The 14,138-nt window shown below is 34.0% G+C and overlaps 1 protein-coding gene across 16 annotated transcripts in view; it reads right to left on the reverse strand.

The window, feature by feature from the left end:
* The window catches only part of TUT4 (terminal uridylyl transferase 4), a 149,778-nt gene that overhangs the window by 73,910 nt on the left and 61,730 nt on the right, over positions 1-14,138 (reverse strand). For 14 of the 16 annotated variants that reach the window (XR_008294865.1, XR_008294870.1, XR_008294874.1 and 11 more), the window contains 4 exons: positions 13,407-13,458; positions 10,920-10,989; positions 8,940-9,066; positions 128-247 (listed from right to left, as the gene is read on the reverse strand). Coding sequence is in view for 3 of the 16 variants with exons in the window: in XM_027059177.2 (XP_026914978.1) it covers positions 128-247; positions 8,940-9,066; positions 10,920-10,989; positions 13,407-13,458 (369 nt within the window). In the remaining 13 variants the exon portion in view is untranslated. The remainder of the gene's footprint in view (positions 1-127; positions 248-8,939; positions 9,067-10,919; positions 10,990-13,406; positions 13,459-14,138) is intronic. The other 2 variants (XR_008294875.1, XR_008294876.1) reach the window with 1 other exon arrangement.

Here is a 14,138-nt window from a genome sequence, read left to right on the forward strand (position 1 = left end):
CAAAAAAAAAAAAAAAAGATGGACAAACAGACAAACCAGAATTCCAGCTTAATATGTTTGAACAGAGCACTCTGCAAGAGCAAACTACGTATATACATGCAAATATATGTCACAAATTCATCCTTACCCAACTTCCAAGTAAGCAAGGAAGAAGAGGGGGTTTTCTTTGTTGTAGAAAAAACATCACCATTAAAGCAAAACAGTAAGAAGGGATTCCGCCATCAGTTTGGGAGTCAATATAGCATAACTGCAAAACGAAGGGGGAAAAAGTACTGCCATTTAGCTTTAATTTTCTTTGTTCCCCTCACAATAGGAGCAGCTGGTTTTTTCCTGCTATAATCACTGTAAAACGTTTAAACAATAAAAATTATAAGGAATGACCTGAAATCACACTACCCTGAGATAAAACTAACATACTGATCTTTCCATTCATTTCTTTATTGTACATAAAGTCACATATATATTTTAGTTTAATGGAATATCATACATAGTGCTTTTACTGTATACACATTTTTAAAATATTATTTTATCTTGCTTCTACTTCTGCCTCAATGTTAACAATATTCTATATACTCTTTCATGCCTTTTTCTCTATCTATACTCTAGTAATCATATACAAATATATTCCTATTTTCTATATAAATGCAGGAAATATTTTATGTTTTATGTCACTCTTACCAAAATTGTGTATTATAGACATGTCTCTGTATATTCTGTATATATTCTTCTCCCTTAATAATGTACAAAGTTCCTCTAAGTCAATTAGTACAGATCTAATATATTTTTTTTAAGTTTATTTATTTATTTTGAGAGAGAGACAGAGAGACAGAGAGACAGAGAGAGAGAGAGAGAGAGAGAGAGAGAGAGAGAACGCTGACATGCAGTGCCTGATATGGGGCTCAAACTCACAAACCGTGAGATCATGACCTGAGCCAAAATCAAGGGTTGGACACTTAACCGCCTGAGTCACCCAGGTACCCAATCTAATACATTCTTTTAAATGCTTAAATTATAGTCTACAATCTGGATGGCTACTCAACAGATTCCCCAGCAAAGATATTTATATTCTGTTCCCAATTACTGCCATTTTAAGCAATGCTGTAATATATTTTATCCTTATATATATTTCCTAATTACTAGTGCTTATTTATATGAGCTATATTCCCAGCACTGTGTTTACTGGATTTAAAAATGTGTGATATATCTGAATTCTAATAAATAAGATTGTTTTCCAAAATCACTACAAAAATTCTTCTTTTCACCAGTAACATGAGTGTACACATACATGTTCCAACACTAAGTATCACCACTTTTTAAAAATGCCAATAGGATGTATAAGATGTAATTATCTAAGAATTATTTCAATTTGCATTTCCTCAATGCTAAGAGATTATACAATTTTCGTAAGTTTAGTAACCATTTAGATTTGCTCTTTTCTGAACTGCCTATTGAATCTTTTGCCAATTTTTCTATTTGCATGCACTGCCTATCAATTTGTATAGATTCATTTTACATTATAGTTAATAACCCTTTATAGCTGATATATGCACTTCAACAATGTTATTTTTCCCAATCTGTTTTTATTCTGACATTATTTAGGGTACTTTTTATCATATAAAATATATTAATGCACATATAAATATGCTTATGTAATATAGCTTCAAGGTTTCCTATCATGGCAAAAAGGTTACTCCAAACTACAGACAACATATACATACTCTTAAGTGTTCTTCTAAAATTTTGATTTTTCATTTAAGTAGAATTTATTTTTGCATTTAGTGTCCTAAGGATCCAACATTATTTTGTTTAAGAAATATACAGTGTGACACCACCATTTAACAAATAAACCATTGTTTTATCACTGAAATCTTTTATTTTTTCATTACATTAAAATTTCATTTACAGTAGGATCTACTTCTGGGCCTTCTATTCTGTTCCACAGATCTATTTGTCTATCCCTACGGCAATGGCATATACTTGACTAAAACAGTTTTATAGTGGTAAAGTAGGTCCCGTTCACTAGTCTTCTCTTTTTGAATTCTTTTGGCTATTCTCATTCTTCCATATTAACTTTAAGATCATTTTATCAACTTTTAAAAAAACTCTTGGTAATTAGAACTACTGTACATTTGAAAATTAAATTAAGGCAATATTACATTTTAAGGGTACCATTTCCCTATCTGAGATCTTTGTATCTTTACATTTTCCAAAATTTTTGGAGTTGTCATCAATTACTCACTTCCCCTCCACTCTCATATCCAATACCTCTACAAGTCCTACCTCCAAAACCATCCCAAATGAGTCTGCTATGCTTCATATCCATTCTAACCCTGCAAAGACCATTATCACCTCTGGCTGATATATTACAGCAGCCTGCTTACTGGGCTCCCTATTTATAATCTTTACCCCAGAAAGATCTTTTCAAAGCATAAATCACATCAAGTCATACACCACTTTTAAAACTCTTCCCGTGCTTTCTCGCCACAATGAAAATCCAAATTCCTTACCACAAGAACTTTCACTCTCACTTGCTTCATTCCAGCCACTCCTGCCTTCCTTTCTGTTCCTCACAAGCTCATTTGTACCTTAGAAGCTTTGTACTAGCTATTTGTTGGATGCTATTCCCTCAGACTTTCAAGTGGCTGGTTACTCATGCTCTGAGTTTAAATATCACTTTCCCTAACCATCTAGTGTAATGTCACTCTCATATCAACAGCACTAAACTCTACCAGATATTGTGTTACTTATATATTTACTGGCTGATTCTTCCACAAATATGTGAGCTTCCTGATAGCAGGACCCTACATAATCTTGTTAGATGTTTCCAGCACCTAGAATAGTATCTGGCCCATAGGAAGCATTTAACAAATGTTTGCTGAATAAATGAATTTGTTCGGATTTCACTTTTACCTATCAATAATATAATTTGCTTCCTGTACCCTTGTTATTAAATTTATTCTTTAGTATTCTATAATTTGTGACATGGTCACAAAGGTAATATTTTTGTTTCCACTCTACCAGGTTATTTTTATGACAGAGAAAACCAATTATTGCATATTTAGTCATCTTACAAATTCCCTTATTAATCCCAATAATTTTTAAAAAAATTTTTAAACGTTTATTTTTGAGAGAGAGACACACACACACACAGTGTGAGTGAGGGAGGAGCAGAGAGACAGAAAGACACACAATCAGAAGCAGGCTCCTGGCTCTGAGCTGTCAGCACAGTGCCCAACGTGGGGCTCGAGCCCACAAACCACAAGATCATGACCTGAGTTGAAGTCGGATGCTTAACCGACTGAGCCACCCAGGCGCCCCTAATCCCAATAGTTTTTTAACTAAAGTTTTGCAGGTATACAATCATATCATTAATAAATTTTACTGTTTTTCCAATATATACATTATTTCATTTCATTTTCTTATTTTATTTTTTAAATCTCCCAAAACGATGTACAACTTCACTGGTGAACTTCTCTGTCGTATTCTTAATTCTAACACATATGGTTTGAGTAATTCACGATTTAAATGATGTTTATTTTTTTTAGTAAACAGCCTTTATTATTAATTTCCACTACTAGTTAAGAGCTTTTTTTTATGAAGAATATGCCTTTTCAGCATCCATGTTTTTTTCCACTTCAAACTGTTAATATAATAAATTATGTTAAGAGGTTTCCTGATATTAAACCTTTCGTATATTCCTGAAATCCTGCAGTCATGGCATATAACCTTTTGTATTCCACTTGTTTATATTTCATCTAGACTTTTGCATCTATATAAGTAAGATTAGTCTATACTTGGATTTTTTTTACTTTTTATTTTTCATTCTCTTATTTATACGATAAAGATAATAATCACTATAGTTTAATGGCTTAGTAAATTTAAGAATACAGAGTCCTGGCTGGATTAGTCAGTAGAGCATATGACTCTTGATCTTGAGGCCATGAGTTCAAGCCCCATATTAGGTGTATGGCTTACTTAAAAAAAGAAAAAAAAAAGTACAATTAAAAATGAAAGGATAAAGAACACTTATAACAAGAGCTTCAATCTGGGGCACCTGGGTGGTTCAGTCGGTTAAGTGTCTGACTCTTGATTTCGGTTCAGGTCATGATCTCACAGGTTCATGAGTTTGAGCCTTGTGTCAGGCTCTGCACTAACAGCTAACAATTCCACTTGGGATTCTGTCTCCCTCTCTCTCTGTCCCACCCCTGCTTGCACACACATGCACGCTCTCTCTCAAAATAAATAAACATTTTTAAAAAATTAAATAGGGGCGCCTGAGGGTTCAGTTGGTTAAGCGTCCAACTTTAGCTCAGGTCATATCTCACAGCTCGTGGGTTTGAGCCCCACGTCAGGCCCTGAACTGACAGCTCAGAGCCTGGAGCCTGCTCAGATTCTGTGTCTCCCTCTCTCTGCACCTCTCCCGCTCATACTCAGTCTCTCTCTCTCTCCCTCTCTCAAAAATTAACATTAAAAAATTTTTTTAGTTAAATAAATAAGAGCTTCAACTATTCCACTAGAATAAATTCTCATTTCTCCAGAGTACTATGACAGAAGTAATGGCCTAATGACTAAGTCAAGTTAACTACTGTAAGAAACTGTTAATGTATGCTGTTAACACTATTGGACATCTCACAGAGGAGTAACATTAAGGTAGTTTAAGAGAGAGCTCTTAAAACACAGGGATCTCATAGCCAAGCTGTGGGAACAACCTTAAAGTCTATCAACAAATAAAGAGATAAAGAAAAATTGGTATACAAATACAATGGAATCTTAGTCAGCCTTAAAAAAGAGAATTCTCTCATTTGCAATAATGTGGATGGACCTACAGGACATTTTGGTAAGTGAAAGAAACTAAATATAGTAAGACAAATGCTTATCTCCCTTATGTGCAGAATCTAAAACAGTCAAACTCAAAGGAGGAGAGAGGTTAGAATGGTGATTACCAGAGGCTGGAGGAGAGGGAAATGGAGAGAATTTGGTCAAAAGATACAAAATGTCAGTTATACAAGATGAGTAAGTTCTGGTGATCTAATGTATAGCATGGTGACTATAGGTAATACTACTGTTAGTATATACCTAAAATTTGCTAGGAAGGTACATCCCAAGCATTCTCAACACACACACAAAAGGTAACTATGACAGGTAACAGACTGGTGATTATTTCACAATTAATACATATATCAAATTATCAAGTTGTACAAGTTGTATTTATACATACACACACATACATACACACACACACACACACACACACACACACCCCTCCCTGCCTACACACACACACACACACACACACACACACACCCCTCCCTGCCTAGGGATCTCTTTTTTATCCTTGTATGAGTATTTTTTAATTGCCTGTCAGCTGGGCCTCCGGAATTTTTTAAACTAAATTATAACTGACACATTACATTAGTTTCTGGTGTACAACACTGTGATTCAACAACTCTATATGTCATGCTATGCACACCACAAGTGACTATACTGACTATAGTCCCAATGCTATATCTTTCACCCATGTGACTTATTCATTCCACAAACGAAAGCCTGTACCTCCCACTCCTCTTCACCCAATCTGCCCATCACCCTACCCTCTTCTCCTCTGGTAACCACCAGTTTGTTCTCTGTATTTATAGGCCTGTTCCTTCTTTTTTTGTTTGTCTTTTAGATTCCAGATATAAGTGAAATCATATTGTATTTGTCTTTCTTTGCCTAACTTATTTCACTTAGTATAATGCCCTCTATGACCATCCATGATATCACAAATGGCAAGGTCTTTCTTTTTTAATGGCTGAGTAATATTTCATTGTGTATGTGTACACACACGCGTGTGCACACACACAATCTTCTTTATCCATTCATCTATCAATGGATAGTTGTGTCACTCCCTTATCTTGGCTATTGCAAATAATGCCAATAAACACAGAGGTGCACATGTCTTTTGGAGTGTTTTCTTTTTCTTTGAGTAAATACCCAGGAGTGGAATTACTGAATGGTATAGTACTTTTGATTTTAATTTTTTGAGGAACCTCCATACTATTTTCCACAGTGGCTGCACCAATTTACATTCCCATCAACCTTGCAAGAAGGTTTCTTTTACTTTACATTCTCACCAACACCAGCTATTTCTTATCTTTTGATAAGACAGTGTAATGGCGCTTTTTTTTTTTTTTTTTTTGGAATGGCGCTTTTGATGTGCATTTTCCTGATGATTAGTGATATTGAGCATCTTTTCATCTGTTGGCCAGCTGTATGTCTTCTTTGGAAAAATGTCAATTCAGGTCCTCTGCCCATTTTTTAACTGGATTATTTGGTATTTTGGTACTGACTTGTAAAAGTTCTTTACACATTTTGGATATTAAGCACTTATCAAATACATCATCTGCAAATATCTTTTCCCATTCAGTGGGCTGCCTTTTTATTTTGTTGATGGTTTCCTTATAAGTACAAAACCTTTTTATTTTGGTGTAGTCCTGATAGTTTATTTTTATTTTTGCTTCCCTTGCCTAAAAAAACACATCTAGAAAAAGGTTGCTAAGGCTGATGTCAAAGACATTACTGCCTATGTTTTCTTCTAAGAGTTTTATGGTTTTAGGTCTCACATTTAGGTCTTTAATCCATGTTAAGTTTGTTTTTGTGTATGGTATAAGAAAGTGGTCCAGTTTCATTTTTTTCCATGTAGTGGTCTCCAGGAATTTCTTTCAGATGTCAAATACTGCTAAAATTAATTCTTTTTTTCTTTAAAAATTTTTTAAATGTTTATTTTTGAGAGAGAGAGAGACAGAGCATGAGTGGGGGAGGGGCAGACAGAGAGGGAGACAAAGAATCTGAAGCAGGCTCCAGCCTCTGAGCTGTCCACAAAGAGCCTGACACAGGGCTCGAACTCATGAACCGTGAGATCATGACCTGAGCCGAAGTCGGACGCTCAACCAACTGAGCCACTCAGGCGCCCCTAATTCTTATGTTAACCAAAGAAAAGTGACTCTGAGTCAGGAAACTTGACTATAAAGGGCTGATAAGGCTAAATAGTTTTAAAAGGCTTTACTTAAAAACTATTTCCTATTACTGGGAGGCTAAAATTAAGAGAGGAGACAGCCAGAGAATAGTCAAGAGCAATTTCATTACATCAGTTACAGAATAAATTATATTCATATACTAGAATTTTTCTGAACTCTCAAATTGTGGAAAATCTGTGCTTTATTATAAAATGTACAATGTGGCTTAAAACCTCAAGATAAATAAAGCTGTTTTAAAAAAAGACTTTGAGAGAAAAAATACACCAGGAATTATTTCTAGGTTTCTTACAATAAACTCAGCAAATGAAAACCATGAAAAAAAGCTCTTTGCAACCAACACAAGAGCCAAAAATCAGGCACACTGTTCTGTTGGATCTAATAGAAAAGAGCCACTCTTAACCAGCTTCATACTGCATTTTTTTAGTGTACTTCATTGACTAGTACATTCAGAATCAACAGAAGTTTGAGAAATCTTCTAAGAGCCACTTTAGGAAACAAAGTTAATAGACTACATTTTTTTTTTCCAAATGAAAGTAACTTGTATGAATATCATTCATATTCTTCTCACACAGTCTACCTTAGTTGAATAAAAGAATATCTTAAGAGAACAGAAACTATTTTCTAATAACTAAACTTAGGACATAGTTAAGAAATATTATCCAAGGGGCTACTGTTTACACTTTCATCCCTTATGGAGCCACTAACCTTCCCAGAGTTGGTACACTGACTTTCCTGAATGATAGCTATGCTTCATGTACCAGTCTCATCCCACACTCTGAGAAACCTTGGTTACTAGCATTGTCCTCACAGACTTCACAATTTCATGGAAGAAAACAGATCACAAACAAATAAATATATGTATGGAAGGTGGTAGTAAGTGCTATGAAAAAAATAAAGCAGGGTAAAGACAGGGAGAATGATGAAGGCAATGCTATTTTATATATGGTTTCCCTTGTCAGGGAACCCTGACAAGGTAAAATTTAAGCAAAAATTTGAAAAAAGGAAAAAAGTAACCATGCTGGGTATGTGTAGTAAGAACATTCTAGATGAAGAGAACAGCAAACACAAAGGTCTTGAGTTGAAAAAACCCCAACCTTAGAATTCTGACTGCTCCTCCTTACTCAACCAGCTGGTTCTGCCCCACTCCTGAGTTCAATCCTCTTATCAGAGTCCAAACAAAAAAATTCCAAGAAGAATCCTCTAGCAGTTTTTGCTCTCAATTTACTCATTTCACCACCACCCCCTTAATCCATCTTCTTTATATAAGACTGAGAATTTATACTCATCACTACTGTAACAAGTGATGAATACTATACTGATAAGAACACACTCAGAAAGGCTAAACTCTCTCTCTCTCTCTCTCTCTCTCTCTCTAGTCTTTTGGACTGATAATGGTAGTGACTTTATCACTCCTCCTTACCTCCATACCAAAGAAATGACAACAAAGGATACCGCAGCCTTTCAAAATTAATTCTAATTTAAGAAACAGATAACTGATTCTCAGCAGTTACCCGAGTAGAAATTGCTGTAGGTTATCAGTAACTTAGAGGAAAGAGAACAATGTTCTGAGACAGAGACAGGAAAAAAGATGCTAACAAAAAAACCTTGCAAACCTATGCATTAACTTGCATAACCACATCTTACAACTTTAACTTACAGTAAGGGTGAAAACTTGAGCCTCATTTGTTATGTGAAAGAAAATGTTTCTGTACTACATAAAAGGAGAATAATAAAATATATCAATTACTCTGTATGTCTAGGAGACTTCATTTTCATGTCCATAATCAGAACCTGCCACATCATTTTCTGTCTGGCACAGATAACTATTTTATCCCCATATATTATGATTTATCTTACATGTTAGTACAGGAAAAAGCCTGAGTTATCTTAAAGATACGTACTTTTTTCTTCTGTTCCACTTACCTTAGCCCAGTAGCGAAAGGCTAACACCAAAGGAGTAAAAACAGGTTCCGTCTTGCCAAGAGCAGCAAGTAAATCAGTAGTGAGGCATGCCATATCATTTCCTGCACTCACTCTACAAAGTAAACCACTGTGAATGAGAAAGAAACAAATTTCACTGTATTAAAACCTTAAGAACCAGAATATTCCAAATCCTATGGTTATTCTTTCCAGTCACCGTATTTTAATACCAAGGAAGTCATAATAAAAACAAATAGATTTTAATAGATTGAGAGATAACTAGAAACAACAAATCATTTCTATCACTAGAGTTCCATAAAAAGTAAAGATGTTTTCAAAACTTATTTGCACTTCAGAAATGAATTTCAACCTCACTTAGTATTTAAATTTTTCAGAAATTAATTTCAAGGGGTGCCTGGTGGGTGGCTAAGTGGGTAAGCATCCAACTCTTGATTTCAGTTCAAGTCATGATCTCACGGTTCATGGGACAGAGCCCCATGTCAGGTTCTGTGCTGACAGTGCAGAGCCCACTTAGGATTCTCTCTCTCCCTGCCCCTCCCCTGCTCTTGTGAGTGAACGCATGCACTCTCAAATAAATTTAAAAAAAAAATTTAATTTCAAAAGCAGCATTAACATTCACCAAAATTTGATTTATATCAGAGAAAAGGCATTGATCTCATCAATGTCAAGTAGTGTAACATACCTTCCTGGCTCATTCTTTTTGCTCTGCACATGATAAAAAGAAAAAATGAAATACTGAAGTAACCAGCTATACTTCTTGACTCGAATTTTTCCTATCTAAGCTTTCATGATTTTACTGATATGCTACTTTGGATTAGAAAGGACGTACATATGAACCCTCAAATAATGCTTAAATGTAAGTGAAAATAGGAGCTATATTAAAGGAGTGACGGAATTATAGTAGAGATATTTGGTGGCAGGGAGAAGAATGTATCTGAGGTTCCACAAAGAGGCAATTTGACACATTGTGGATACAAAACAAAAAACAGAAAACACTAGGAGTCAGAATACTTCCATTCTGATCCTGATTTTACTCTAAATGTTGTGAATCTGGCCAAATCATTTAATCCCTCCAGATTCCAATTTTTTAATTAGAAAATAACAAAGTTGAATTAGATCTCCATCGATTCTTCTAACTTTGAATAAGAAAATATAGTACTCTTAAAATGTAAGATATACAAGTTAGTATTCAATAAAAGAACACTTAAAGAACACTTAATTACTTCTGTATTGTTTTTATGTCTCCCACATTGATCGCAAATAGGATTATCTCAGTTTCCTTTTTGACAGGTGCTTTGCTCTCAATCCTATATACATCAGACTAAAAAGGCAACATTAGTCTTCAGTGACTCATTCAATTTCCATGAACTAAAAATTAGATTCTAAATGATTGTGGGCTCCTTGAGAAGAGCGGCTATTTCCTATTTATGTTTGTATCCTTACAGCAAAGCAGTACCTAACATACAGTAAATGCACAATGCTGTTGGGTGAATGAACTTCTCTAAGAAAAAAATGGAAGTTCTGCCTTACTGTGTTTTGTGTTTAATTGGTAACTCTCCTTTTTTTGACATGCTTTTAGTAAGCTTTTATTTTTAATAGATAGTATATTAATCTAAGGAGAAATCTAAAACAAAATTTTCTGGAGCGCCTGGTGGGTCAGTCAGTCAGTTGAGCATCTGACTCTTGATTTCAGCTCAGGTCATGACCTCATGGTTCATGGGATAGAGCCCCAACTCAGGATTCTGTCTCTCCTTCTCTGTCCCTACCCTGTGCATGCACATTTGCATGTGTGCATTCTCTCTCTCAATAAATAAACTTTAATAATAAAATAAAATAAAATAAAATAAAATAAAATAAAATAAAATAAAATAAACAAAATAAAATAAAATTTTCTGCCTTGGAAATGTTCACTGTATATTTACTTGTTATTTCAAAAACTATTTTCTTTTCATTGTTACTAACCTTTTCCGATCTTTGCACACCACAACAGGAACTTTGGCATGAAAATCAGATTCCACATCTATATATAATACTAATAAGGAAAAAAATAAAACAAGTAAGCTATTGCCAACATCTCTCAAATATTTACTTTATGGTAAACATTAAGTGACAGTTTCCTTCTAAAAATCATTTGTGTTGCTTCTGTGGGATAATACACACTCCACATTATAAGCATCAACCCAACAGAATCTCCTACCTCTCTTGGTGTCATTTGCTATATATCATAAATGACAGGCACAGTCCCAAATATTGTCCAAAAATTATAATCAGCTTAAGAAGAAAGGTCTTAACATCTCTAAAAATTTGAACATTTTCCAGTAAGTATATAATCTAGTCAAAGTGATTAAACCTTCAAAAATATGGCAAACAACAAACAAACACCACTTACTTCTATTTCCAAAGGAGTCATGAAATGAAAACCTACAATGCTTTGACAATTTAGTTGTTTTAAGTTATCCATGCAAGTAAAAGGCTAACTCTGCTGGCCCCATTTCCTGTTACTATATGAAAAGCTTGCCCTAATCAATCAAAGAGCCTAAGGAAGAAGAGGGTAAAGCACACTTCCACTCTGAAGTCTTTCTCTACATCTCCCAGGAAGGCCCCATGACATAAATGTCCAATCTGATGAAAATAGATAGTTTAATTTATTTCATCTGAAGTTAAAAGAAAATCTCTTAGTAGTACTTGTTGGGATTATTAATTTATTAAAAATTCATGTGCTGAAGATTTATATGCCAGGAATTGCATTATGCATAGTGGTTATGACAATTAATTAGTAAGACACAAAGAGCTCAATTAAGGGTTTGCAAAACATACACAAATCCTGTAAATAACAAGACAGAGATCTTAAAGGAATACAATGAAGGCTTAAAGAAGGTAATAATTTTTGAATCAGACTGAATTTTATAAACCTGTGTTATGTGACTTAAGATGATCTAGTCATGTATTTAATATACGTTTGCTAGGCTGATACTGTCCAGTGAATCTAAAGAGGTAAAAGCTCTATATCTATCTCTTATCTGTAATATGCTTTAGTTTTTGTGCAGTAACAGGCAAGTATTTATTACAAAAGAAAACTATATTAAAATCCCTTTACAAGATTAATTACATCGAATTATTTTCATAAAAACTAATTTCCCAGGAAAATGGCTAACAAGAAGCTGACAAATAATGGCGAGCTGACAGGGCAGAGAGAGAGAGAGAGAGAGAGAAACAGAGAGAGAGAAGGAAGTTAGAGCTGACTATGAAGTCAATGACAGGGTAAAGGAGGGTCAATAAGCGATCTTTTCTAAGCCAAACTGAAAATATTTTTGCCAGATATTTGTAACTCATAAAATTTAAGATGATAATAGGATTAATAACAACAATCATAGCAGCAAAAATTTAGTAAGAAGTCACTGCATGTAAACCAAGCACTTCTAAGCTGTGGCTTAACCCATTTCATCCTCCCAACAATCTTCTCATCAAAAAGATACTATACTGGACTGCCTGGGTAGCTCAGTCAGTTAAGCATCTGACATTTGGTTTCGGCTCAGGTTATGATCTCACAGATTATAAGCTCAAGGCCCATGTTCAGCTCTGGGCTGACAGCATGGAGCCTGTTTAGAATTCTCTCTCCCCCTTCTCTCTGCCCCACCCCTGCTTGTATTCTCTCTCTCTCAAAATAAGTAACCTTAAAAAAAAAAAACAACACACACACACTATATTACTGCCATTTTATAGATGAGAAAACTGAAGCATTAACACTTCAGTAATTTGTCAAAGGATACAACCAATAAGTGGCAGAAGTAAAATTTGAGCCCAGTTAAGTCTGGCTCCATATCCTGAGCTCTTAGGCATTTACTTTTAACAAGAAAAGCAATAAATAAAAAAACAAGAAAATAATATTGTACTACCTGACTTAGGGGGTGGTTTAAGACAGATGTAATTTAAAAACTTTTTTATTTTGAAAGTATTTTTACCTATACGAATGTCCATTTTACATCAAAAACAATCCAGACAGACAAGAAAGATATGAGAAACATACTAGGTATGACTTGGTTGATGTAATATAAATGATTAATTAAATTATTATTTTAAGTGGAAAAAAAAAAATACTTACTCAATGCATGCAGCACACATTTTTTCCCAAGTCTCTCCTAAATCTTCCTTCATCAGTGACTTCCTAATGATTACAGGTTTTCTGTCTTCTTTTACACAAGAAATGCCCATAACATTTTTAAATTACCCAATAGGCAGTACTTTTTACATACCAATTTTAAATATACTTTTTATCTAATGACATGTAAATTTTATAGCACACCTATTCAACAAATATGTAAATGTATGTAATATAATGACTCATATATGCTACTACAAGTGTTAAACTTGGTTAGCCATATATAAAAAACACAGTGCACATACCCTCAAAGAATTTTCTTTAGAAAGACAAAAAAAAAAGAAACTCACCACTTTTTTTTAAAATCCCAAGCACTTGTATCAGAAGATCTGGATGATTCATCTAAAAAAATTCAAAGTAAATCAATATACTAATTTCAAAGTTCAAGGTGCAAACATTAGAGAGAATTCGATTTCATTAAATATTTAAATAAAAACCAATCTATTTTAAAATAATGAAAAAAGAATAGTTAAAACACTTTTATGGTAACATATCTTGTTCATGGAACTAGAATATAATAAATCATGTAGTGCTATTCTTCCAGCAATATTTCTAGAATTAGTAAGTTCTTAGAATGAGAAAAGATTCTGGAATTTCACAGCAAAATAAACAGAAAAGAAACCAGTTTGCCAAATAGCCTCAACAAGCCTTCCTTGTTGAGACAGGAAATTTAAGAGATACTGGTAACTGGCAGCATGGTCAAAAGGTTTAGATTAAATGCTACTTTAAAATACAAACTTGTCAAATGCTTAGTTTAGTATGTACTTTGCTGCTAAAGTAGTTAATAATCATGTACTAATGGTAAGTAAATAACTGTATGAGATAAGAAATTAAAACATCAAGTTTTCACCTAAATCATTAATTTTCACCTAAGCATTAAAATTATTTAATAACATGTAAAATGTCAACCAACTATTTTAAATGTTTCATAGGTCAATAAATAAACAATGTTAGCAGTGCTAATTACTACTTATGGTAAGTACCCAGAATGTACCAGGCACACTATACAAAAATGTTTGGTA

The sequence above is a fragment of the Acinonyx jubatus genome, chromosome C1 (assembly GCF_027475565.1).
Source record: "Acinonyx jubatus isolate Ajub_Pintada_27869175 chromosome C1, VMU_Ajub_asm_v1.0, whole genome shotgun sequence".
NCBI classification, from domain to species: Eukaryota; Metazoa; Chordata; class Mammalia; order Carnivora; family Felidae; genus Acinonyx; species Acinonyx jubatus.